This window comes from Carcharhinus amblyrhynchos, chromosome 23, assembly GCF_965287045.1.
Source record: "Carcharhinus amblyrhynchos chromosome 23, sCarAmb.v2.hapA, whole genome shotgun sequence".
Lineage (NCBI taxonomy): Eukaryota > Metazoa > Chordata > Chondrichthyes > Carcharhiniformes > Carcharhinidae > Carcharhinus > Carcharhinus amblyrhynchos.
Genome location: NC_137346.1, coordinates 17,646,246 through 17,671,392, shown reverse-complemented (window position 1 = coordinate 17,671,392; position 25,147 = coordinate 17,646,246). Strand labels below are relative to the sequence as shown.

General features: G+C 39.9%; 1 protein-coding gene across 6 annotated transcripts in view; it reads left to right on the top strand.

The window, feature by feature from the left end:
• git1 (G protein-coupled receptor kinase interacting ArfGAP 1) overlaps nucleotides 1-25,147 on the top strand; it is a 190,869-nt gene that overhangs the window by 80,134 nt on the left and 85,588 nt on the right. For all 6 annotated transcript variants that reach the window (XM_080210843.1, XM_080210845.1, XM_080210842.1 and 3 more), the window contains exons 3-8: nucleotides 8,624-8,736; nucleotides 9,189-9,294; nucleotides 15,381-15,467; nucleotides 17,225-17,355; nucleotides 19,720-19,814; nucleotides 23,391-23,433. In XM_080210843.1, the coding sequence (XP_080066969.1) occupies nucleotides 8,624-8,736; nucleotides 9,189-9,294; nucleotides 15,381-15,467; nucleotides 17,225-17,355; nucleotides 19,720-19,814; nucleotides 23,391-23,433 (575 nt within the window). The remainder of the gene's footprint in view (nucleotides 1-8,623; nucleotides 8,737-9,188; nucleotides 9,295-15,380; nucleotides 15,468-17,224; nucleotides 17,356-19,719; nucleotides 19,815-23,390; nucleotides 23,434-25,147) is intronic.

The following is a 25,147-nucleotide window of genomic DNA, read 5'->3' as shown; positions in this document are numbered from 1 at the left end:
CTTCTTCCTTTATTCATCCTCTGACAGTGATCATGTTTATTCCAAGTTGAAGTGTTGACTGTATAAGAAATTCAACATGTAAAAAGGCTGTCCTTAATTTTTGAGTCGAATTTATTGATGGATTATAGGAAGTTTAAAACGGAGATTAAAGCAGATCGGGAGAGAACAGGCGAGAGTTGCAGACTGAAAGATTGGTCTCTTTAAGAAAAACAAAAAATGAATAACAATACAATGTCATGGACAAATGTATGTGAGGTACACGGTTGAAGAGGGGCAGCAGTGGTTAGCGCACTCGGCTCCAGGGACCCGTGTTCAATTCCCAGCTTGGGTCACAGTCTGTGGAGTTTATACGTTCTCCCCATGCCTGCATGGGTTTCCTCCGTGTTCCAGTTTCCTCCCACAGTCTGAAAGATGTGCTGGTTAGGTGCATTGACCTGAACAGGTCGCCGTAATGTGGCGATTAGGGGAATTTCACAGTAACTTTATTGCAGTGTTAATGTAGCCTTACTTGTGACTAATAAATAAACTTTAACTTTTAGGATAACTTTATTCAATGTATTTTTCTCCTAAAGGAGTTGGCCTGTTTATAGAATAAGGTTCCATTGGACCCTTTGCAGAAATATTTTGTAACACACTGTCCCTCCTAGAATTGTAGAGCGAGAAAGAATAAATGCCAGAAGGCTGGTGGTAGCACTGCTCTTGAATTCAAAATTGACTTGTTGTAGAAATAGTCATGTAAAATTTAAATGATCTGCTTTGAATGATGTATAATAAAACAATAAATAATCCTCCTCTATTCTGGAGTCCCATATAAGGAAGACAAATTAACTCAAGTAAATCATTAAGTGAGATGTTTCTTGATCGTGTAGATTTATTCTGTTGTCTGGTTCGTTGTTCGTTAAAGGTGTTTTTACCTTATTGATTGTTCGTTGTAACAAGAACACTGCATCAGCAGAAATGGAAATGCTTTCAGAACAAAAACTCCGCTCCTCACACAGCATCTAGGACTTAATTTGTCCAGTGTTTTGAGCATGTGGATCAGATGTGTAAAATATAAAAATGTTCTTCTATAGGCCTGGTGGTGTATATAATACAATGGTGAATGAAAAGCGGGACAGCGTACTCAGATGATAGGTCTTGTGCGTAACATTGCAACTTTGATGCTATTTGCTGCAATATAAAATTATTTGAAGAACCAAGCCCCCATTGTGAAGTGCAAAACTCTATTTGAGTGCATTGTATGAATACGCAACTTCTACAAACTTTGTTTCAGTTAAACTTTGGGTCAGTTGCTTGTAGCTTATGCCATTTTTGCCCATGGACAGTTTTATTTACCCATGAAAGAAAATTGAGTTGGCAGAATCCACTCTTTGAAATATGCCTTTCTGAAATAGCAGAAATTGTGGACATCAGTTTTATCGTATAACCAAGTGAGTAGTTGGAATGAGGTACATGTTGGAAGGTAAGCTCTTTGCAATTTTGAGATAGATTTAAAATGATATTGTCCTGTAGTTGCATGCAAGCATGTGTTTGCATCTGAATAGGAGTTGCATCAGTTTTAAAAATAACTTGATTATGTAGAACCAAAAATGTAATGAACTGCTAAGGTGGTCAGCAAAGAAAAATCAATGACATTAAATTAGAATTGGTTCACCAAAATAATTAGGGTCAGTCAAGAAAAGCAAGTAGTTTCCCAGATCATATTCTTTCTAATGGATTGAAATCTGCTTTCCAGACAAGGTCATTTTGAAATACAAAAGGCAGGCTTTTGGATACATCTTTGTTAGCATTGTTCAGCTATGATGATGTGTGCAGTCTGGTATTCCCCCTCCAAAACTACTTGTATGAAGCAAAGCTTATTGCAAGTATTATTTTAAGATCTTTCTAATTACTATTCGTTGGCAATGTATCCCTCATCTTTGTGGACATACTTCTGCCTGATAAAATTTGGATTGCTGTGCAAGCTATTGGTATATGGTAGCCAAATGTTAACTCCCTGGATCCTGCGTGGACTTGCCTACACCAAAATAGAGAGGGGTCAGCCATCCTTTCAATCTATATGTTAAAATGACTTTAGAAAATTGTCAGTGCATTCTAAAAAGCAAATCAAAATGAGATTGGAAAAGTACATCTTCATTTATTAGTATTCAAGCTTTTTTAAAAGTTGAATCAATTGATAAGGTTAAACTGTGAGGATTGAGCAGGAGAGAAGGCAAAATGTGAGATGAACCAGATGAAGGCTTTTAGGAGGCTTGAAAGAAGGTGGCAAAGCAGCAAGGTGGAAAGATTTTGGAAGAGAAATACAGAAGACAGAAGTACAAAAGTTTACTTTCCATGGCTTTTTGAGATGAGTACTTGAGAATACTTGTAAACTAGTATCCCAGGGACAGAGATTATAGGTTTGGACATGTAGCTGCAGAATTTTCCCAATGGGTTGGAGAGGGGTTATGGATGGATTTGAAAGATAAAATGAGGACTTTGAAACTGATTCACTGAAGAAGAGTCCAGCAGAGATGGACAATGGCAAGGTCACCTTGTAGAATTTCATGCACTGAGTCCTGGCGCAGTAAAGTTTTGAATTAATAGAAGTTTGTGACGGATGGATGTGGAGAACTTGTGGAGGAAAGCTTTTGAGAAATCTCATCTGTGGTAAAGACGTGGATGAGAATATTTTGCACCAGATTGGAGGAGGAAGGGATCGAAGAAGGTGGTCTTGGCAAAGTTGGGTTTGAAATCTTGGTTCATAAGTAGAATACAATGCTTGTACACTTCGGAATAAATGACACTGGTAGTTGATGGGGTTGACCATAGAGCCATGAATGGCTTCAAAGCTTCCAGATTGACAGATAAATAGTACGCCTGAAACCAGTTGGTGTTTTGAGAAGTAATGTTGGCATTTGTGCACGCCTGAAAATCTAGTCAAGTTCAGCCTTCTATTGTAATTAAATGTTCCGGACAAGTTTATAATGAGGAAGATGACATTAACAACTCCCACAAGGGCTTTGATCATCTAAATGCAAAAGTAAGAATGGAAGAGGAGCAAATAATTCATTACTATGAGGGCCTTATTGAAATATTGTCAAAGTCAAATCTGAGAAGCATTGAAAAGAAGGGAAATTGTAGCAAAAAAATCATCCTCCCACTTGTTCTTTGTAACCTATACAATAGATTTCATGGTCTTGTTCATTTTAGTGTGTTGTCCTCCTGATTAGACATTTCATTTGCATTTGTGGAGAAGATTCACAATTTTTCTGAGCATATGTTAGAAAGGATTTGGGTAGAGATTAGGAACAGCAAAGGGAGGAAGACGCTGGTGGGTGTCGTCTATAGGCCCCCGAATAACGATCTGGAGGTGGGGCGGGCTGTTAACGCGCAAATAAGTGCGGCGTGCAGGAATGGGACGGCCGTAGTTATGGGGGATTTCAATCTGCATATTGATTGGTCGACCCATGTTGGACGTGGTGGGCTCGAGGAGGAGTTCTTGGAATGCTGCCGGGATAGTTTCCTGGAACAGTGTGTGTTGGAGCCGACGAGGGAGCGAGCTATCTTGGATCTGGTGCTATGTAATGAGGCGGGTAGAATTAGGGAACTTGCGGTGAAGGATCCTCTTGGGGAGAGTGATCATTGTATGGTGGAGTTTCTGGTGCAGATGGAGGAGGACACAGTGGATTCCCAGACACGCGTCCTTTGTTTGAACAGAGGGGAGTACGGTAGGATGAGAGAAGAATTGGCGAATGTGGACTGGGGGAGTGCGTTGGAAGGTAGGTCTGCTGAGGAGCAGTGGAGGATCTTTAAGGAGATCTTTCTTGGTGCTCAGCAGAAATTTATTCCGATGGTCAAAAAGGACCGTAGGAGGAGAGGTAATAAGCCGTGGATAACGAAGGAGGTGAAGGAAAGTGTTAAATTAAAAGCGGAGGTGTTTAGAGTAGCTAAGAGTAGTGGGCGAGAAGAGGATTGGGAGAGGTTTAAATGTCAACAAAGATTGACAAAGAAGTTGATAAAGAAGGGTAGGAGAAACTATGAAGCTGGGCTAGCGCTTAATATAAAAAAGGATAGCAAGAGTTTTTATAAATACATAAAAAGGAAGAGGCTGGCTAGGGTGAACGTTGGTCCCTTAGAGGATGAGAAGGGGGACTTAGTGGTAGGGGATGGGGAAATGGCTGAAGTCTTGAATAACTTTTTTGTTTCGGTCTTCACGGAGGAGGACGTGAATAATTTGCCGGATGTTAGAGATGGAAAGGTGGTAGGACTGGAGGGTCTCGATGACATTACTGTTACTAGAGAGGTGGTGCTCGACAGACTGGAGGGGCTGATTGTGGACAAGTCCCCAGGACCGGATGGAATACATCCGAGGGTCCTGAAAGAAATGGCGGAGGTGATAGTGGATGCCTTGGTGGTTATTTTCCAGACGTCGCTGGATTCCGGGGAAGTGCCGGAAGATTGGAAAACGGCTAATGTTACGCCGTTGTTTAAGAAGGGTGCCAGGCAAAAGGTGGGGAATTATAGGCCTGTTAGTTTAACGTCTGTTGTAGGTAAAATGTTAGAATCCGTCATCAAGGAAGAAATAGCGAGACATCTTGAGGGGAACTGCTTGATGGAGCAGACGCAGCACGGTTTCGTTAAAGGGAAGTCGTGTCTGACAAATTTACTGGAGTTCTATGAGGATGTGTCTAGGGCGGTGGATAGAGGAGAGCCGGTGGATGTGGTCTTTCTTGATTTTCAGAAGGCGTTTGACAAGGTACCTCACAAGAGGTTATTGCAGAAGGTAAGGGGGCATGGAGTTGGGGATAGGGTGTTAGCGTGGATAGAGGACTGGTTGTCAAATAGGAGGCAGAGAGTGGGGGTTAATGGGTGCTATTCGGATTGGTGGTTAGTGACTAGTGGAGTGCCCCAGGGGTCGGTGCTGGGGCCTCAGCTATTTACCATTTATATAGATGATCTGGAGGAGGGAACCGAGTGCAGGGTGTCGAAATTTGCTGATGACACCAAAATTGGTGGAAAGGCAAATTGTGCGGAGGGTGGTGAGAGTCTACAGAAGGATCTAGATAGGCTGGGCGAATGGGCCAGGAAATGGCAAATGGAATTTAATGTTGGCAAGTGCGAGGTGGTCCACTTTGGTAGGAATAATGGTAGGAAGGATTATTACTTACGTGGAGAAAAACTGCAGCAGGTGACGGTGCAGAGGGACCTTGGGGTCCTTGTGCATGAGTTGCAAAAACCCAGCTTGCAGGTGCAGCAGGTGGTCAGGAAGGCGAATGGGATGCTGGCCTTCATCGCAAGGGGGATTGAATATAAAAGTAGGGAGGTCTTGCTGCAGCTGTATAGGGCATTGGTGAGGCCACAGCTGGAGTACTGTTTGCAGTTTTGGGCGCTGTACTTACGCAAGGATATTTTGGCCTTGGAGGGAGTGCAGAGGAGATTTACTAGGCTGATGCCAGAGTTGAGGGGGTTGAGCTATGAGGAGAGGCTGAATAAATTAGGCTTGTACTCGTTAGAGTTTAGAAGAATGAGGGGAGATCTCATTGAGACGTATAAGATGATGAATGGGATGGATAAGATAGAGGTGGAGAGACTCTTCCCGCTCAGAAAGGATGGTAGGACTAGGGGGCACAGCCTCAAGATAAAGGGGGGTGCGGTTTAGAACGGAGTTGAGGAGGAACTTCTTCACTCAAAGGGTGGTGAATCTCTGGAATTCTCTGCCCGTTGAAGTGGTGGAGGCTACCTCGCTAAATATTTTTAAGACGCGGGTTGATGGGTTTTTGATAGAGAGGGGATTAAGGGTTATGGGGAGAGGGCGGGAATGTGGAACTGAGCCATGACAGATCAGCCATGATCTTATTGAATGGCGGGGCAGGCTCGAAGGGCTAGTTGGCCTACTCCTGCTCCTATTTCTTATGTTCTTATGAATAATTAATTGTAGAAGTTAAATGAAGAAAATAAAATGCTTCAATTACATTTTTACTTTAGGCTGGAATTTCTTAATGTGCTCTTGTAACCCCATTTGAAAATGCAAATAAAATTAAGAGTTTCTGTGTTCGGGAGTGGGCATCAGTTGCTCCTTAAGTGCTGCTATTCACATTTGAATATTAACAGGAAGCGTCAGGCTGTTTTAAGAACATAAGAAATAGGAGCAGGAGTGCACCATAAGACCCCTTGAACTTGTTCCAACGTTCAGTATAATCAGGGCTGATCTGCTTCTGCTCCACTATCCTGTCTGCTCCCCAAACCCCTTGATTCCCTGAGAGACCAAAAATCCATCCATCTCTGTCTTAAACATACTCTAGAGCATCTGCAAACCTCTTTGATGTGGAGAATTGGAAAGATTCATAACCCTCTGAAGAAAAATCCCTTCATCTCAGTTGTAAATGACCTGCCCCATACCTGTGCTCTGCCATTCATAGGCCAAGGGAACAAACCTCTGTTGCCTATCTTGTCGCACCCCTTTTAGAACATTGTACATTTCCATTAAATCACTTCTCATTCTTCTAAGTGCCACCGGGGCTCTGAGATCCACTGCAATGAATGTAAATGGAATGAATTTTAGAACATGGGAAGTGCCAGCAAATTACACTATTGCTTAAAGTAGAAACAGCTCAACATTTGAGGGGAGACTAGGTGATATGATTATGATGGTAGATTTAGATGTGAAAAGACGGGAAGGCTAGATTTTCGGTGCTGTATATTCTAAGCATGTAATCTCATGTATGCAATATGAAGTGGATATAATTCAAATGTATTGTTTCCCTGTCAATTTCAATCTATCCTTGGTTACCCAGATTACATGTTTTTTCTTTGCTGGAAAGAAGTTCTGTTTTAAATATGATGTAAACTTTAGGTTTTAACTAATACGTTGAAGATATTTTTGTCTTCATAATTGCTTGATTGAAGTGGTTTATTCTATTTTTTGGTTTTCAAATGGGACTGATTTTCACTAAGCAGATTAGTAAATCTAATTTCTTGTATCAATCTGCTATCTTGTTTGGTTTCCTGTTCTCTTCCCTAGTGATTCTTTTCCCAGAAAAAATCCTTATCTTTTTCATGGGGGAGAGGAGGATTGTTATATAAATGATTTGAACAGACTGTTTGCAGAGACTGGCAAAGATTTTTGAATCATAGAATCCCTGCAGTGCAGAAAGAGGCCAATCAGCCCATCGAGCCTGCACTAACAACAATCAGGTTCCTTGTAATCTCACGTATTTACCCTGCTAATCCCCATGGCACCATGGGGCCAATCAACCTAACCTGCGAATCTTTGGGCTGTGAGAGGAAACTGGAAACCAGAGGAAACCCACACAGCCACGGGAAGAAAGTGCAAACTCCATACAGTCACCCAAAGCTGGAATTGAACCTGGGTCCCTGGCGCTGAGGCGGCAGTGCCAATGACTGTGCCATCATGCTGCATGTTGATTCATATTGATTCATATCAGATCAGTAGTGGTATAAGAGTCTTTTTCTTGCCTACACTAAAATCAGCATGGTGTTGTGCTTTATGATGTGACTCTATTTCTGTGCATCTGTGAATAAAATCAGTTTTCTTCTTTCTGGTTTTACTCTTCCTGGTTATGTCTGGCTCTTTCTCTAGCTGTCTGGCTCCCTTGCATGCCCTCTCTCCCCCGTCTCCCGTGCTCTCTCCCCACTCTCTGTGGCTGCTCTACTGTTGCTTGCGCTCGTTCTCTCTGGCTGTCTTGCGCGTGCACTCTCTCAATGTGGTGTTTGTGCCTGCACCTGTTATCATTTCCCTGCTTGGATATATTCAGCCTTTATGCAGTAGTGCCACGCTATGACTTGTCAGACACCACTTGGAGTACTGTGCGCAGTTCTGGTCGCCTCACTATAGGAAGGACGTGGAAGCTATTGAAAGGGTGCAGAGGAGATTTACAAGGATGTTGCCTGGATTGGGAGGCATGCCTTGTGAAGATAGGTTGAGGGAGCTGGGACTCTTCTCCCTGGAGAGACGAAGGTTGAGAGGCGACCTGATAGAGGTTTATAAAATGTTGAGAGGAATAGATAGGGTGGATTCTCAGAGGCTATTTCCCAGGGCTAAAATGGTCGCTACGAGAGGACACAGATTTAAGGTGCAGGGAAGCAAGTTCAGAGGAGATGTTGGGGTAAGTTTTTCACTCAGAGGGTGGTGAGTGAATGGAATCAGCTGCCGTCGGTGGTGGTGGAGGCGAACTCGCTGGGGTCTTTCCAAAAGACTTCTGGATGAGTATATGGGATCTTATGGGATTGGGGGTTATAGATAGATCTATGGCTTAGTAGGTATAGAAGTGATCGGCGCAACTAGTGGGCCGAAGGGCCTGTTTGTGCTGTAGTGTTCTATGATCTAACTTCCTGCTGGGAGCAGCTGCTGGGTGACTTGACAACTCAGGGCAAACGGATCTCAAAAATTTGCTGTGTAGTGACAAAGTTTGTGGTGAAAATCCTTGTTCCTTCACTCCGTGTCCCAGAATGTTGACATATTGGCACCCTTATGCCTGGTCGCTGATAAAGTGTCTAACACCGCATCATCAGACAAAAGTACTTCAGCTCAACAAGTGAATGAACTATCTGACCACAAAAGTAAAATTTTTGTCTTTAGAAACGATTTCTAAATGGTTATCTTCATTTAACCTTATTTTAGATGGTGCAGACCTTAGCAAGTAATGGAGCCAACTCAATCTGGGAACATTCGCTGCTTGATCCAGCCCAAGTGCAAAGTGGACGGCGCAAACCAAACCCTCAGGATAAAGTACAGTGAGTTCCACTGGCCTTTTAAAATACAAGGCTGCTGTACTGAAATTGCATAAATACAGACCATTCTCTTTTCAGTGAAATCTGTTTGCTCCCCACCCTTTTTATACAAGTAGTAGCTGATTTTTGTTCCAAAATGTGATTAGTCCATTCAACAAATTATTTTTAAATGAAAATTTCAGGATGTGTACAATTTACATAGATTACCTTAGATTTAATTATTATATGGATCTGATTCATAGGAATTTCATCCTGTTATTTGGGAGTTATAACTAATAGATAAATTGCTGCTGATCTTTTCCTGTGGATCTTGAAATAGTGATTTCCGGTGTGTACAGTCATGGTAGTGATGGGTCTGACCTTGTGATTGACTGTGAAATTGTAACAAACTTATTGAGATTGCAATTACATCATTGCTAAAATGTGCCTTTTTATGTCTTTCTTTTAAACCACAGCCCCACCAAGGCAGAATTCATACGAGCCAAATATCAAATGTTGGCATTTGTCCACAAACTGCCTTGTCGTGATGACGATGGTGTTACCACTAAAGACCTGAGTAAGGTGAGGTGTCTTGAACAAGTATTACTTGCAGCTGCAATGCCATAGTGACGAAATTAGATCTATTTTTCAAAATTTAGACTAAATTTGGAAATTAAAATTAAGAGATTGTTAAGATGTCACACAACTTGATCTCTTGGTTGAACAATTCCCCTTTTTTCATTGCAAACCTTTGTTGGTAGGCTTAAAGTATAAAATTCTGGTCGGTCTTCTGCAATGTTCCCTCCAATTGTACACCAAATCACTCTACTTTATTCAGTACCCAATGATTGCCGTTCAATTGCAGTATGTTCACTTTTTTTTTCTAAAATATCACCCATGTAAACTTCACTCCTTTAGAGGCCGTTTTAGTCGAGTACTAATACTTTTTGTACTTCTTTTGATCATGGATGCCTCAAATGTTTAAGTGTCCATTTACCAGTTCAGCTTCTCAAAACCAATCAGAAGGAGTTAGTTTTGAGTAGCATTTTTGGCAACTTGCACAGTTCAGTAAATAATTGAGTCAGCTGCAATTAGCTTCAGTCAGATGTGTTTTAATAAAGGGTTGGCTTCTACTTACTGTCCTGTGTCCCATCTGTATGGTTCTTGCCTATGATTAAAAACTTGCCTGTTGGCCTTGTGCATGAACAATGGCCCCCTTAAGTGAGGTTCTGGGGCATTGCTAACACCATAGAAATGTACTTCCTGGAAATGAAGCGACAAGTTCAATAAATAAAAGGGATAAAAAGAATCTTTTGATTTTCTTTTTAAGAAAGGACTCCTGTACCAATAATAAAAGCATGTCACCATACTGTTTGTGTTTCGGTGCAGTTACCAGCAGAACGCTCAGCTCATCAATATTGATGGTCTTCTGGCATCCATCTTCATCATATTTACAGTACTTCACTTTCACATTCAAGTTTTTGAGTGAAGACTTTTCATAGCATCATGATTGTAATCTGAAGTATTGCAGGGTATTATCATACCCTGGGGCATTGTAAGAAAATTGCATTGTCATTCTGCACAAGCTCATGGAAGCAGACCTTGTTGAATCCTGCAAATCTCATTAAAATATCTATAATGAGAATACCTTGATCAATTGAGGCACAGGAAAATATCTTCATTTTACTGGAGAAGGTTTTGCAAATCTTTAAATAATTCCCTGGTTATTCCTATAACTAGTAACGACTGCACTAATGAAGATTTAATGTGATGTAGAGGGAGCATATACAAAATGTTTTTATTTACTTTTCAACGATGAAGTTACATTCTCATAATCTCTAATCCTCATCAATGAAATATAATGTGTGTAATTACAAGGAGAAAATATGTATATGGATCTTTTATCCTGTTGTATGGTGTGATTCATGATAATAAGGAGACAGTACATAAAGTGGAGCAGGGATAAGCTATCTGGCCCCTCGAGCCTACTCCGGCATTCAATAAGATCATGGCTGATCATTTTGTGGACACTTATGTGCCCGCTCACCATAACCCTTAATTCCTTTACTGTACAAAAATCTGTCTTTGCCTTAAAAACATTCAATGAGGTAGCCTCAACTGCTTCACTGGGCAGGGAGTTCATATAAACATAGAAGATAGGAGCAGGAGGAGCCTACTCAGCCTATCAAGTCTGTTCCACCATTCATCAAGATCATGGCTGATCATCCAACTCCATAGCTTAATTCTGCTTTCTCCCCATAACCTTTGATCCCGTTCGCCTCGAACGCTATATCTAGCCGCCTCTTGAATACATTCAATGTTTTGGCATCGACTACTTCCAGTGGTGATGAATTCCACAAGCTCGCCACACTTCGGGTGAAGAAATGTCTCCTCACCTACGTCCTAAATGGCCTACCTTGAATCCTCGATTGTGACCCCTGGTCTGGACGTTGGGAACATCCTCCCTGCATTTACCCTGTCTAGTAGTCTTTGAGATCCTCCCTCATCTGAATTCCAGCAAAAACAATCCCAACCTAGTCAATCTCTGATACATCAGTCCTGCCATCCCTGGAATCATTCTGGTAAACCTTCGCTGGACGCCCTCGAACAAGAACATCCTTCCTCAGAAAGAGACCAAAATTGCACACACTATTCTAGGTGTTAATTGCAACAACACATCCCTGCTCCCATACTCAAAACCTCTCGCTCTGAAGGCCAACATATGATTGGTCGCCTTTGCTGCATCTGCATGCTTACCTTCAGCGACTGATGCACAAGGATACCCAGGTCCTGCTGCACACTTCCCTCTCCCAATTTACAGCCATACAGGTAGTAATCTACCGCCTTGTATTTGCTTCCAAAGTGAATAACCTCGAATTTATCCAAATTACACTGCACCTACCATTGATTCGCCCACTCACCCAACCTATCCAGATCATACTGAAGGACCATTGCATCCTCATAACTGTTCACTCTCCCACCCAACTTGGTATCATCTGCAAACTTTGAGATGTTACATTTTGTTTCCTCATCCAAATCACCAAATAATTAGTATTTATTGTGAATAATGGGGTCCCAGCACCGATCTCTGTGGCACCCCACTAGTTACAGCCTGCCAATTTGAAAAGGACCCATTAATTTCTACTCTTCCCTCATCAGAGGATCTCAAAGTTATAAAATTCTAACAGGACTATACAGGGTAAATGCAGGGAGGATGTTCCCAATGGTGGGGGTGTCCAGACCAGGGGTCACAGTCTGAGGATTCAGGATAGACCATTTAGGATGGAGGCAAGGAGACATTTCTTCACCCAGAGGGTGGTGAGTCTGTGAAATTCTTTATCACAGGAAATAGTTGATACGAAAATATTGAATGTATTCAAGAGGCAGCCGGATGTAGCACTTGGGGCGAATGGGACCAAAGGTTATGAGGAGAAAGCAGGATTAAGCTTTTGATTTTCCTCTCTGCCAACCAGTTTTCTATCCATCTCAATACACTTCCCCAATCCCATATACTTTAATCTTGCATGATAATCTCTTATGTGGGACTTTGTCAAATGTTTTCTTAAAGTCCAAATTTACCACATCTACTGGCTCCCCCTTGTCAATTCTACTAGTTACATCTTCAAAGAATTCCAACAGATCTGTCGAGCATGATTTTCCCTTCATAAATCAATGCTGACTCTGTCTGATCCTGCCTCTGCTTTTTAAATGTTCTGCTATTAAGTCCTTGATAATGGATTCCAGAATTTTCCTCAACAGATGTTAAGCTTACTGGTCTATAATTCCCTATTTTCTCTCTACCTCTTTTTTTTGAATATTGGAGTGACATTAGCTACCCTCCAATCTGCAGGGACTGTTCCAGGGTCTATAGAATTCCACAGATTCACAACCATTTGGGTGAAGAAATTTTCCCTCAACTCAGTCCTAAATTTGCTTCCTCTTATTTTAAGCCGGTGACCCCTAGTTCTAGTTTCACTTGCCAGTGGAAACAACTACCTTGCTTCTGTTATCTATTCCCTTCGTAATTTTATATTCCTACATTTTTGTAAATTCCAATAAATATAGTCTCTCTCTTCTCCATAAGCCAACCCTCTCCACTCTGGAATCAGCCTAGTGAACCTCCCTCTCCAGCTCCAGTGCACCCTTCCTCAAGTAAGGAGATCAAAACTGTACATAATACTCCAAGGGTGTGGTCTCATTAGCACCGTATATAGCTGCAACATAACCTCGCTGTTTTTAAACTCCATCCCTCTAGCAATGAAGGACAAAATTCCATTTGCAGCCATAGTTATCTGTTGCATCTGCAAACCAACTTCTTGCGATTCATGCGCAAGGTCCCTGCGCAGCAGCATGCTGCAATTTTTTGCCATTTAAATGGTCCGTTTTGCTGCTGTTCCTACCAAAATGGATGGCCTCACATTTACCAATGTTGTACTCCGTCTGCCAAACCCTTACTCACTGACTTGAACTATCCATATCCTTCTGCAGATTTTCAGCGTCCTCTCCACGTTTTGCTCTGCCACTCATCTTGGTGTCTTCTGCAAACTGACATACTACACTTGGTCTCCAACTCCAGGTTCACTAAAGGGTGGCTAAACAATGCTCCAAGCTCTAAAGCTGAAACATGCTGCCTGATCAAGTATTTTTTATTAAAATTCTCGTTTCAAATTTGAAAGAGGAAGTAATTATCCAGATAGAATAAACAGAAGTTTCAACATTGAGTGGTATTGCCAGAGAATTCTGAAAACAGTGCATTTGTTTGAAAGCAGTTAACCTGTACTATGCACTTAAAATCAGGGTCTGATCATAGAAAAAAATCAGTTATCTCATTTTGAAGTAATTAACTATTGCTGTTGACTTTTTCACTTTGTTGGATAGTTCTTGCATTTTAATCTGGTTCAATATCCATCTTGGGAAATGGCATGTTATATTCTATATTTGTTCATGGGCTGCTGGCCAGGTCAGCATTTATTGCCCATCCCTAATTGCCCTTGAGAAGATGGTGTGCTGCTGCCTTAAATTTCTACAGTCCGTGTGTTATAGAACATAGAACATTATAGCGCAGTACAGGCCCTTCGGCCCTCGTTGCGTCGACCTGTGAAACCAATCTAAAGCCCATCTAACCTACACTATTCCAATATCATCCATAAGTTTATCCAATGACCATTTAAATGCCTTTAATGAAGGCAAATCCACTACTGTTGCAGGCAGGGCATTCCACTCTCTTACTACTCTGAGTAAAGAACCTACCTCTGACATCTGTCCTATATCTATCACTCCTCAATTTAAAGCTATGTCTTCTCATGCTAGCCATCTCCACCCGAGGAAAAAGGCTCTCACTGCCCCCCCATCTAATCCTCTGATCATCTTATACGCCTCTATTAAGTCACCTCTTAATCATCATCTCTCTAATGAAAACAGCCTCAAATCCCTCAGCCTTTTCTCATAAGAGGAGCCCCCACAATTATGAAGATAGTTCCAGGACTTTAGTCATTGTGAAGGATTGATGGCTTAGTTTCAAGTCAGGAAGGTTTGTTGTTTGGAGGTGCTAGTGTTCCATGCATCAGCTGCCCTTGTTCTTGGTGTTAGGGGTTGTGGAAGATGCTGGGATAGAAGATTGGTGATTTGCTGAAGTGCACCTTGTAGATGGCACACACTGCAACACTGTGTATCACTGGTGGTGGAAGAGCTGTCTATCAAGAGGGCTGCTTTCTCCTGGATGGTGTTAAGCTTCTTTTAGTGTTGTTGGAGCTGTACTCACCCAAGCAAGTGAAGAATATTCCATCACACTCCCAACGTTCCCTGTAGGTGGTAGACAAGCTTTGAGGAGTCGGGAGATGAGTTACATGCTACAAGATTCACAGCCTCGGACTGCTTTTGTAGCCACATTATTTAATTGACTGGTCCAGTTCAGTTCAGTGGTAACCACCCCCCCAGATGATAGGAGATTTGATGATGGTAATGCCATTGAATGTCATGGGGAGATGGTCAGATTCTCTCTTGTTGGAGATGGTCATTGCCTGGCATTTATGTGATGTGAAAGTTGCATGCCACTTATCAGGCCGATATTGTCCAAGCCTTGCTGCATGTAAACACAGTTTGCTTCAGTATCTGAGGAATCATTCTGAACATTGTGCGATCATTTCCACTCTTTTTACCTTATGATGAAGGGAAAGCCATTAATGAAATAGCTGAAGATGATTGGGCCTAGGATCCTGTGGAACTCCAGCAGTGATGACCCAGTACTAAAATGGTTGACTTAGAGCTCCTTGATGCCACATTTGATCAAATGTTCTCCATGTCATGGGTGGTCATTCTCACTTCACTCTGGACCTCAACTTTTTTGTCCATTTTGGAACAAAGCTGTAATGAGATAAGGCACTGACTGGCTCTGACAAAACCCTAATTATTTTGTGTGGCAGAGTTGTGTCACTGGAAACACAGATTATAAACATTAGGCAACGTGGAAAGCAAAGTTTCCCCCATGTCAAAAACTCTGCTCCAGTGAGTGTGTGTATAGTTAACTAGAAATTTGGAATAATTGAACAAATGTCTTAAACACAGTCCCTTCTTGATGATATCACAAACATCTGACTGTTCCAAAATGTTAAAATTGAATTATTACAGTAATTTTTAACTAATCTTTATATTCTTCTGTCTTGTAACAGCAACTACACTCCAGTGTGCGAACAGGGAATCTGGAGACATGTCTCAGGCTACTGTCCCTGGGAGCACAGGCCAATTTCTTTCACCCGGTAATGTTTGTTATGGAATAACAATGTTCCATAATTCGGAGCATTTCATTATCAATCTAAATTAAGTAGGCCAGTCAGCACCAGCTAGAAAACCATTTTGATGATCTTTCAGATACTGACTAACCTACTTTACATTCTTTATGTTTCTACTATTTTCAATTAAATGATAAAGTCATCATAGCCCCAGATGACCATAAGCTACTCTCCCTTTTTCAGGGAGAGAGCTGACTGATGGTGATTTAACCTGAGGATCTCTCACCCTCAAGTGAAGGGCATGGCTGAGAAGGGTGGAATAACCTCAGCTGGTACAGAAATTGAACCCTGTGTTGTTGGAGTTGCTCTGCATCACAAACTAGCTGTTCAGCCAACTGAGTATCTGGATTTCTGGTATCATCCCTCGAGGAGCTAGATTTTTGGGGAAAAGAGAATAAATTAAGGCATTCTTTCACGTCAGCAAGCTCAACTTTTAATTGCCAAATTGAAAACTGATTATAGCCAATACCTTAAGATTTTCAAATTTATTAGTTTACGCAGATTATGCACGCCGCCATTCAATGCCATTTATTTTGCAAAAAACAGCCACCAGTGCACAGTATTTTAATCTGGTTGAGCCATATAGTCTGAGTTTGCAGTACACAAAAATCACATGATAGAGTGAAGAAAAATTTGCTACTTCGCTGGTGCCATTACCTCGTCAGTTTAAAAAAAATAGATGTATGTTCAAGGCTGCCCCATGCAGTTGAGAATTGGATTGTAAATCTGTCAAGCTCTGCTCTCTTGGTTTAAGATATCGACCAATTTTTTTAAAGACACTGTACTCTCCCAGCCATCTGTTCTCTATCGTGTGATTCAGTGTGCCAACACTTCAGTTGATTGCAATTTTTGGACTCGCTACATTACCTTAAAGGTACCACTTAATAGAGTGGAAGCGTGAAATATATTACGGAAGTGTGAATTGAGGGATTAAAATGTTATAAACTACAAAATGTTTAATATCTTGGAATGGTTCAAATTGAGCAGTTTTTGTCTGCGTTAAAGGTGTAATTCATCTAAATTTGGATATATTTATAAATGGTTCAAAGCACTGAAACACCTTAATGTTTGTCATTGTAACACATGAAAATTGGGCTTAGTGTATAGTGAATACACTAATTCAATGAATAATAATCTCCCACTCATTTTATTTCACATCATTACTTTCCAAAAAAATGCTTGCATGTGATTCCACAGGTTTAAAGTCTTATTTTTTAAGACAATGAAGATTGGTGGGCTGTTTGACCATCAGAGGGCATTGTAGCCAAATTTATTCCAGTCCTTTGCGATGTCCACAAATAGAAGATCAGTGTTCCAGACTGAAGTGAAACAAAACTGTAAAAATCAGAATGACACAGCACAGGATGTCATTCAGCCTATCATTTCTCTGTCCGTCTTTTGAAAGAAAGATCCAATAACTCTTCTGTAGCATTACAAATGGTTCTCCCTCATGAGTATTTAAGCAAGTCCCTTTTGAAATGTATTATTCAATCTGTTTCTACTACTCTTTCAGGCTTTGCATATCCCCACTGTTGCACCCTACATTTTTCATAGAGACACTACTCTAGCTAAGCCTGTTTAACACAAAACCCGAGACTGATTCTGCCATTTCTTGTAAGTGAAATGCTGTTGCATCATAAATGGAGTTGCACAAGTAAGCTAATGTACTACAATACTTGTAATTTACTGTTTTTATTGAATATTTTATCTTTTCAATTCATCAGGAAAAAGGTACCACTCCCTTGCATGTGGCTGCTAAAGCAGGACAAATACATCAGGCTGAACTTCTGGTTGTCTATGGTGCAGATCCTGGAGCACCTGATGTTAATGGCAGAACTCCCATAGATTATGCCAGGTCAGTGAGAAGGAAAAATCTTCTCATTTTGTACGTTTTTACTTCATTTACATTATTGCTCCAAATCAATGCAGTCTCTATGGGGGTTACAACTGTTGTTGCAGCAGTTGATTTTAAAATGTGTCGGGAAGCAATACAGTGTTTGGTTTTACATTTGGATTGTTTCATAAAAATACATCTCTTTTGAGGACATGTACTGTTGTGTACATTTTGATATTTATGTTCTGTTTCCATGTTTTTGCTATGGAAATAGTTAAGCAAAATTAAAGTATTCCAATGAAAGATGGATGCAGGGTTTTGTTACAAACTGTCGATAGTTTAAATCCCCAAAGGTTATGCCCTTGGCATATGCTCAGGAAAATGCATACTGTTTTAATGTGATAAAATTATCATGTCAGCAATACAAATTCATCTGAAGAATTAGCTGTACGTGCCCTGAAAATGTTACTGGTTATAAAAGAGAAACAAATCACTAACTCGGCCCAACCAACAACCCTGGGGGTCTGGCCAAGGATTGTAAGGGCACCCAGGTGGGCAGTCATTTGTGCGTAATATAGTCCTCAGTATTTAAAAACAAAAGCCAATGTTCAATGCAACTGACCTCCAACATACTAAGCAGCAGGCAAAAAATGAGAATCCATTTAGTATAATTTTTCCAGAATGGGAATTCAATGTATTGTTCCAAAGAGACCTTGTATAAATTATTTTGTAGACTTGATTTGCATAGAATTTTACAGCATAGAAATAGGCCATTTCAGCCTAACAGATCTATACAGGTGGCCATGCTCCCCATGACCCTGCTCACACCATGTTTCATTTAACCTAAACAGCATTATCTATTTACCTCTCCCTTAAGTTTTGGTCTGCCTTTCCCTTTTAATGCATGAAGTGTGATTATTCTTCTGTTTTTGCAGTTGATTTTTTTTTTGATAATACAGAAACAGTAAGAAGAAAGTTCAGTTTAGACTGAGCACCTTTTTTCAAAGTTCATTCATGGGATGAAAGTAAGGTCCAATCATTTAATGACCCCTGTTGATGAAGAGCAGGAGTGTATTGCTCACAGGCTACCATTCTGAAACTGTAAAATCATCTTGAAAAGACCATGGCCTAAGTTTTCCAAACACATGGATGTTGTTATGAACAAAGCAGATGTTAAATGTTGAGCAAACAAAATCTTAGAGGGAAACTTGGCATATGGGTCATACCTGTTTTTTTTACATTCTGACAATGAGAAGAAAACTTAAACACTTTTGGGATTTAAAAAAATTCCACTTAAAAAATTTATGAAAAGCAAAGAAAATTTAAACTCACAAGATTACAGTTACACAGTTAAAATGAGTCTTTTAAAGCATTACCTTAAAGACTCCCTACTTGGTCAGTAACACTCTCTTACAGATATCTAACTATAAAAATCCAGTAACATTGCCCACGACTTCTCAAATTTGTTTCCACTCTGCTGTGGCAATCCAAAACTTCAGAACTAGATTGCTTTTTGCAGCCCAGCGTTCTTCTGGCTTGACTTGTTGGTTGATTAGGACTGCACCTTCCTCGTGCAGCCAACACCTAATCAACATTTCCTCTTAACTTTTTCGCTTTCATTTATGATTCCGTTGTTCTCAGCATTTCTTTTAACTCAACTTTTCCAAAATATTAAAATCTTTCATGTTTTCCTTTGAGCCCCCATTTTTGTGTCAAATAAAATGTAATGCCTTCCCTTGTATACTCGTGAAACTTTTGTTGTAAAAGTTCCTTACTCCCTTTGAAATCTACCAGCTGAATGTAGTCCCTATGTATTTCCTAATCAAATTTCTAAACCTAGCCTATTTACTTAGAAAACCACCTTGACCGTAGTTTCATTACAAATGCATGCATTTAGCACCTTTACCATTTCATGTCTCAATTCTCCCCGACAAGTGGTCTCCATTAACCTTTCCCCAGGTTAATTAAATAATTTACACGTGCACACACAGACATACTACCTTCTTTGCAGAAAGCTCGGGGTTTTGAGGAATGTGTTGGAGCAGGGGAATTGCTCGTTGGAAATCCAAACCTCCCAGGCAATTCCCACAGAATTAATAGAAGGTATATCTGGTCTGTGACGATCCAGAAACTAGATCTGGGCTGATAAGTCACAAAAGATATCTTTCACGTGACAATAAGAATCTAGTTTACTTATCTATCACAACTGAATAAAGCAGTTTGATTAGTTCTTTCTGACTACTTTGCTACTTATTCAAGAACAGTCTTTATGATTTTTATTGGCTGTTATTCAAAATGCGTTGTGTGACTGTAAGGGACTGACCATGAGATGGGCTAAATTCTTGTTCTCGCCTCCCTGTGACCTTTATTCTTTAATCTTGGTAGGCAAGCAAATCACCATGATCTCGCTGACAGGCTGGTGGAGTGTCAGTATGAACTTACGGATAGATTGGCATTTTACCTTTGTGGACGGAGGCCAGGTAAGTGATTTTCGCAAAGGCACCTGAAGTGCATGCACCCTGTTTATACTATGGACAAATATAAGTGTGATTGAAAAGGCTATAAATATAGATTCCAATTGTTTTTATTCAATGATGTGCCCAAATTCTCCCTTTTCCAAACCGAAAAATTAATAACGAATACAACTTTTAAGCCTAAACTTTCAACTGAAGCTTTTTCAAAATAGATGTAATTGTCAACAACACAATCCAAGGAGGGAATTGAAATGCATACTATTGTATAAATGCCTTCCTCTTAATGGCCTATTTATGAAGCTATGATCCATGTATTTTTCATTCCTGCAAATTATTCTATATTATTTTTGTTCTTTCATGGGATGCGAGTATCACTAGCAAGGCATGAGCATTTATTGTCTATCCCTAATTTCTCTTGAGAAAATGTTAGTGAACCGCTTTCTTGAACTGCTGCAGTCCTGGTGTAGGTACAACAACAATGCTGTTCCATGATTTTGATTAAGCAACAGTGAAGTAATGGCAATATATTTCAAGTCAGGATGGTGTGTGGCTTGCAACAGGAGTCTGCGGCTGATGGTGTTCCCATTTGCCTGCTGTCCTTGGTCTTCTGTGTTGGAGGTGATGAGTTTGAAAGATGCTGTTGAACAAGGTTTGGTGAGTTACATCTTGTTAATGCATACTTACCTTCAACCACTGGTGTACAGAGGTATGAATGTTTAAAGTGGATGATGGGGTGCCAAACAAGCAAGTTGCTTTGACCTGGAAGGGGTTAACCTTTGAGTGTTGTTTGAACTGCAAACTGCAAATTGAGTGCATACGATCAAACTCCTGACTTGCGCTTTGTAGGGCAAGCTTTGTGACGTTAGGAGATGGTTTGTAAATGGTTCTCAAGTTGGCCTAATAATCCACATATTTTCAAGTTAATGCATTGTTCTAAGTTACACTGCTTATTGTTTTATGCTGCCATCTTGTCATGGATTGACTGCTTCAGGATTAGCATTCCAGACTCAACATGCCACTGTTCTTTTCAATGGCAACAACTTTCTCTAAACATTCTGTTCATGCTACTTGCCATTCTCCCTCCAGCCGACAACAGTACTGGTCATCAAAGAACTAAGCTACCATGGCTGTTCACGTCTCTATTGCCTAATTTGAAGTTCCAGCTAGCCAGAGCCATGTTGTAATACTTCAGCGTGATTAAAGGATTTCATGACTCGAGCAATTTTGGTAAAATCTTCCCCAATTCCAGAATTTTATTATAGCCTTTCATTTCCTTCTATAAGTATGTAAATAGAAAAAGATTTATCAAAGCCAAATGTAAATCCCTTAACAGTCCAAAAGGGAAGATTTTTAATGGAGAACAAGGAAATGGCAGAGCTTTCAACCAACTACTTTAGTCCTGTTTTCACAGAGGGACACATAATTAATAAAAAAAAACTCATGAACCATGGGTCTGATGAGAAGGCAGAATTGAAGGAAATGAATATTACTACAAATATAGTGCTAGCGGAATAAATAGGACTGAAAGCTAATAAATCCCCCAGGGCCTGATCATCTACATCCCAAGGTACTAAAGGAGGCAGCCAAGGAAGTAGATGATGTGTTGGTTGTCATCTCACAAAATACTGTAAATCCTGGAACAGTTTTGCAAATTGGAGGGTGGCAAATGTAAAAAAATTTTTAAAAATGAGGGAGAAATCCAGAATTGCAGGTCAGTAAGCCTAATATCAGCAGTAGAGAAATGATAGAGTCTATTATAAAAAATGATAACAGGGCACTTAGAAAATATCAATGGGATTAGACAAAGTCAACCTGGATTTATGAAAGAAAAGTCCTATTTGACAAACATACTGGAGTTTTTTGAAGATGTAACTGGCAGAATAAACAAAGGTGAACCAGTGGATGCGATGTATTTGGATTTTCAGAAAGCTTTCGATAAAATCCCACGCAAAATGTTCATATGCAAAATTGAAGCATGTGGAATTGGGAGTAATATATTTGCATGGATTAAGATTTGGTTAGCAGACAGGAAGTGGAGAGTAGGAATAAAAAGGGTCTTTTACAAAGTGGCGGGCAGTGTCTCACAGGGATCAGTGCTCACACCCCAGCTATTCACAATATTTATCAGTAATTTGGATGAGAGAACCAAATTTAATATTTTCCAAGTTTGCTGATGAGACAAAATTTGATGGAAATGTGAGTGATGAGGGGGATGATAAAAAGCTTCAAGGTGATTTGGGCAAATACATGGCAGATGCAGTACAACATGGATAAATGTAAGGTTATCCACTTCAGATGGAGAAGCACGGCGTCAAAATATTATTTAAATGGTGATATATTGGGAAATACAAAGGCACCCTAATACACCAGTCACTGAAAGCAGGCATGTAGGTACAGTAAGCAATTAGGAAAGCAAATTACATATTAGCCTTTATTGCAAGAGGATTTGAATACAAGCTCAGATGTTTAACTGCAGCTGCACAGGGCCTTGGTAGGACCATGCCCAAATATTGTGTGCAGTTTTGGTCATGGGGATTGAGCCCCAATACTAAACCTATTAAGTCAGTGCTAAATTGAAAACTTACTCCAACATATTTTGCATCCAATAATCAAATACCTAGTTTATAATGGGAAATTAGCAATTTCAAGATACTCTACTTGATAACCTGACCCTACAAAACTACTTCACCATCTACAAGGGTCATGGGTACGACTGAAGACTTGTCACAGTAACTGCAACAACACTCTAGAAGTTTGCACCATCATGGACATCAGTTTACTTCACTGATGTAACTGCTACAACACTAGAGATTCCCACTTCTCAGCTCCAAGCATCTACTACCAAGAATGATAAAAGCAGCAAGATAATAGTGGTTTTGTTACTTCCACAGTCCTCTTAAATTTACCATTCTGGTTTAGGCTTGTACTGCTATTTCTTAATGAACTGTATAATACCATTGTGGGAACACCATTAGCAGGACTGCAGCAGTTGGAGGAGGTGGTCTACCAGTACCTTTTTGTGGCAGTAGTTGTCTGCATTCAGTTTCTGTTTACTGCAGTGAAAGTGGCTAATAAATCCATATATAGTGAAACTTGGTTAATTGCAATCACTCAGACATTCCTCGGGACATTCTTCACATTGCGATTAAATTGGAATTTTTATAAAGCAGGAAGCAATAATAGCAACACAAACCACGGCTAGTCTGGTGCATAGCAATCTTTATTTGCAAAAGCTTTTCCAATGCTACGCAACAAGTATGAATCCAATGTACAAAAAAATGCAGCATTTTGCATTATCTTCGTTAGGTAAGTCCATTAAAAAGCCTAAATATAAGAATAATTTACTTCAGCTGCATTTTTTAAATGTCCTATTTAATATCTAATGTAGATATGAATTGGGCAGACTAATTTCAAAACACTGGAAAATACTCTTTGCTTTCCACTGAATCTGAAGCCTGGAATATTCCTCTAAGGATTGTTCAGTCGCGTTAAGAGCCAGACAATCTTCCTTCTGATGTAGGTCAAACCCCTTTGTGGTTTATTAGCATAACACTGATGTTTTTCATTCTCCCTTTTCCACAGATCACAAAAATGGGCATTACGTCATTCCCCAAATGGCTGATAGGTGAGACTCCATCTTGTTTTATATCAAATCTGAGGGATCAACAAGTTAATTAATCAGTTTCTTTATATTTGATTTAACTGATTTGACATTTGCTCATTTTCACCATGCTGAGAATACCTTTTTTGTTTGAAAGACAGTTTTTCTATTTTTCTAGTTTGTACTTTAGTGTTGTCCCTGTTTCAGAACTTCACAATGCAAAAGCCTGTTCCAAAACTCTACTTTAATTTTAATTTTAAAAATGGGTTTCTCAAATTAAAGTTGTGATTTGTGAAATAGTCTGTGTGGGATTGCAATAAATTAAAAACTTCCTTCTGTCTGAGTTGGTTTATGTCAGTGTTTGCAGGACCACATGGTCATTGGGCAATACAATAATTCCGATAAGCGTTGCAAAGTTTTGAGAATTAGCCCTCTTTGTGCAATGGTTGCATCTTTTTACAGTGATCTGGAAACAAGTATTTGTTGTATTCTGAGGTGGTGATAGTTGAAGGTTTTTATTTTGATTTCTCCATTTTACAAATTCTGGTTGGTGGCCAGATTTCAAACCTCTTTTTCATCATGCTGATATGTCAAGAAAAGGATCTAATATATATAGAATTAAATTTCAATGTTGCTTTGTAAGAAGCGCTTTGACTGTTTACAATTCCTTTGAATGGTGTATTCTTTCATTTCTTGGCTTGTTAGTACAATAAAATGGAGCAATAACATGTTTTAAAATGTTGTGATTGTGTGGTAGATATTGGGTACAATTATAAGCTCAAACTAATTTATAACACACACCCTTAAGCTTGTATTTTTGATGGGTGAACAAAAAACAATATTTCAATGCTTGCAATAGATAAAATTGTGAAAGTACCTTGTTGAGCTTCATTTTTCCAGCTGTACTCCAGGCTTTAAAGAATTATGTCTCACCCCAGTAGCAGCCAAAATAGAAGCAGACATTTATTATAAATACAACTTTCTATTTATCCCCACTTAGCATTCATTCTGAATCGCCTGTGTGCATTTGTAATGAAATGTGTCCCTTTTTGTAATATCAAATGGTTCCCCATTCACTGCCATTCTGACTTTGTCATTGTCCACGTTGACATTCCATGTGTGGCTCTGCATTCCATTCTTATGGTTTTGTTGCTCCCTTCATCCCTGTAAGCACATAAATATGTAATTTTTAGTTATGTAACTGTACAATAACCTTTAATTTACCAGAGGCCCTTTTTATAATTTGAGCCAGTTTATTCACTTCACAAGTGTTCAGGTGTTTCAGAAATACCTTTTCAAATATTTTTGTGCTTTTTCAGAGCATTCAAATTATGCATATTTGCTAGAACACTGGAAGAAGATGACATTTCTTTAACTGCAGAGTGATCTCCTGCAAAATGGGACTTCACTTGTTAGGCACTTTCTCAATTCACAAGTACAATAGCAAAATGCTGCTAAAAATCTGAAATGGAAACAGAAAATGCTGAAAGTACTCAGCAGGAATCTTTTCCCCCATACAGCAGACTTTTTTTTTTTACACCTTTCCAGTATTCCTGCTCCATTTCCATAGGATGCAAGACTGGGCGGAGAAGTGGCAGATGGACTTCAATCTGGACAAGTGTGTGCTGGTTCATTTGGGCAGGTCAAATGGGATGATGGAATATAATATTAAGGGTAAGACTCTTGGCAGTGTGGAAGATCAGAAGGATCTTGGGGTCTGGGTTCATAGGACTCTCAA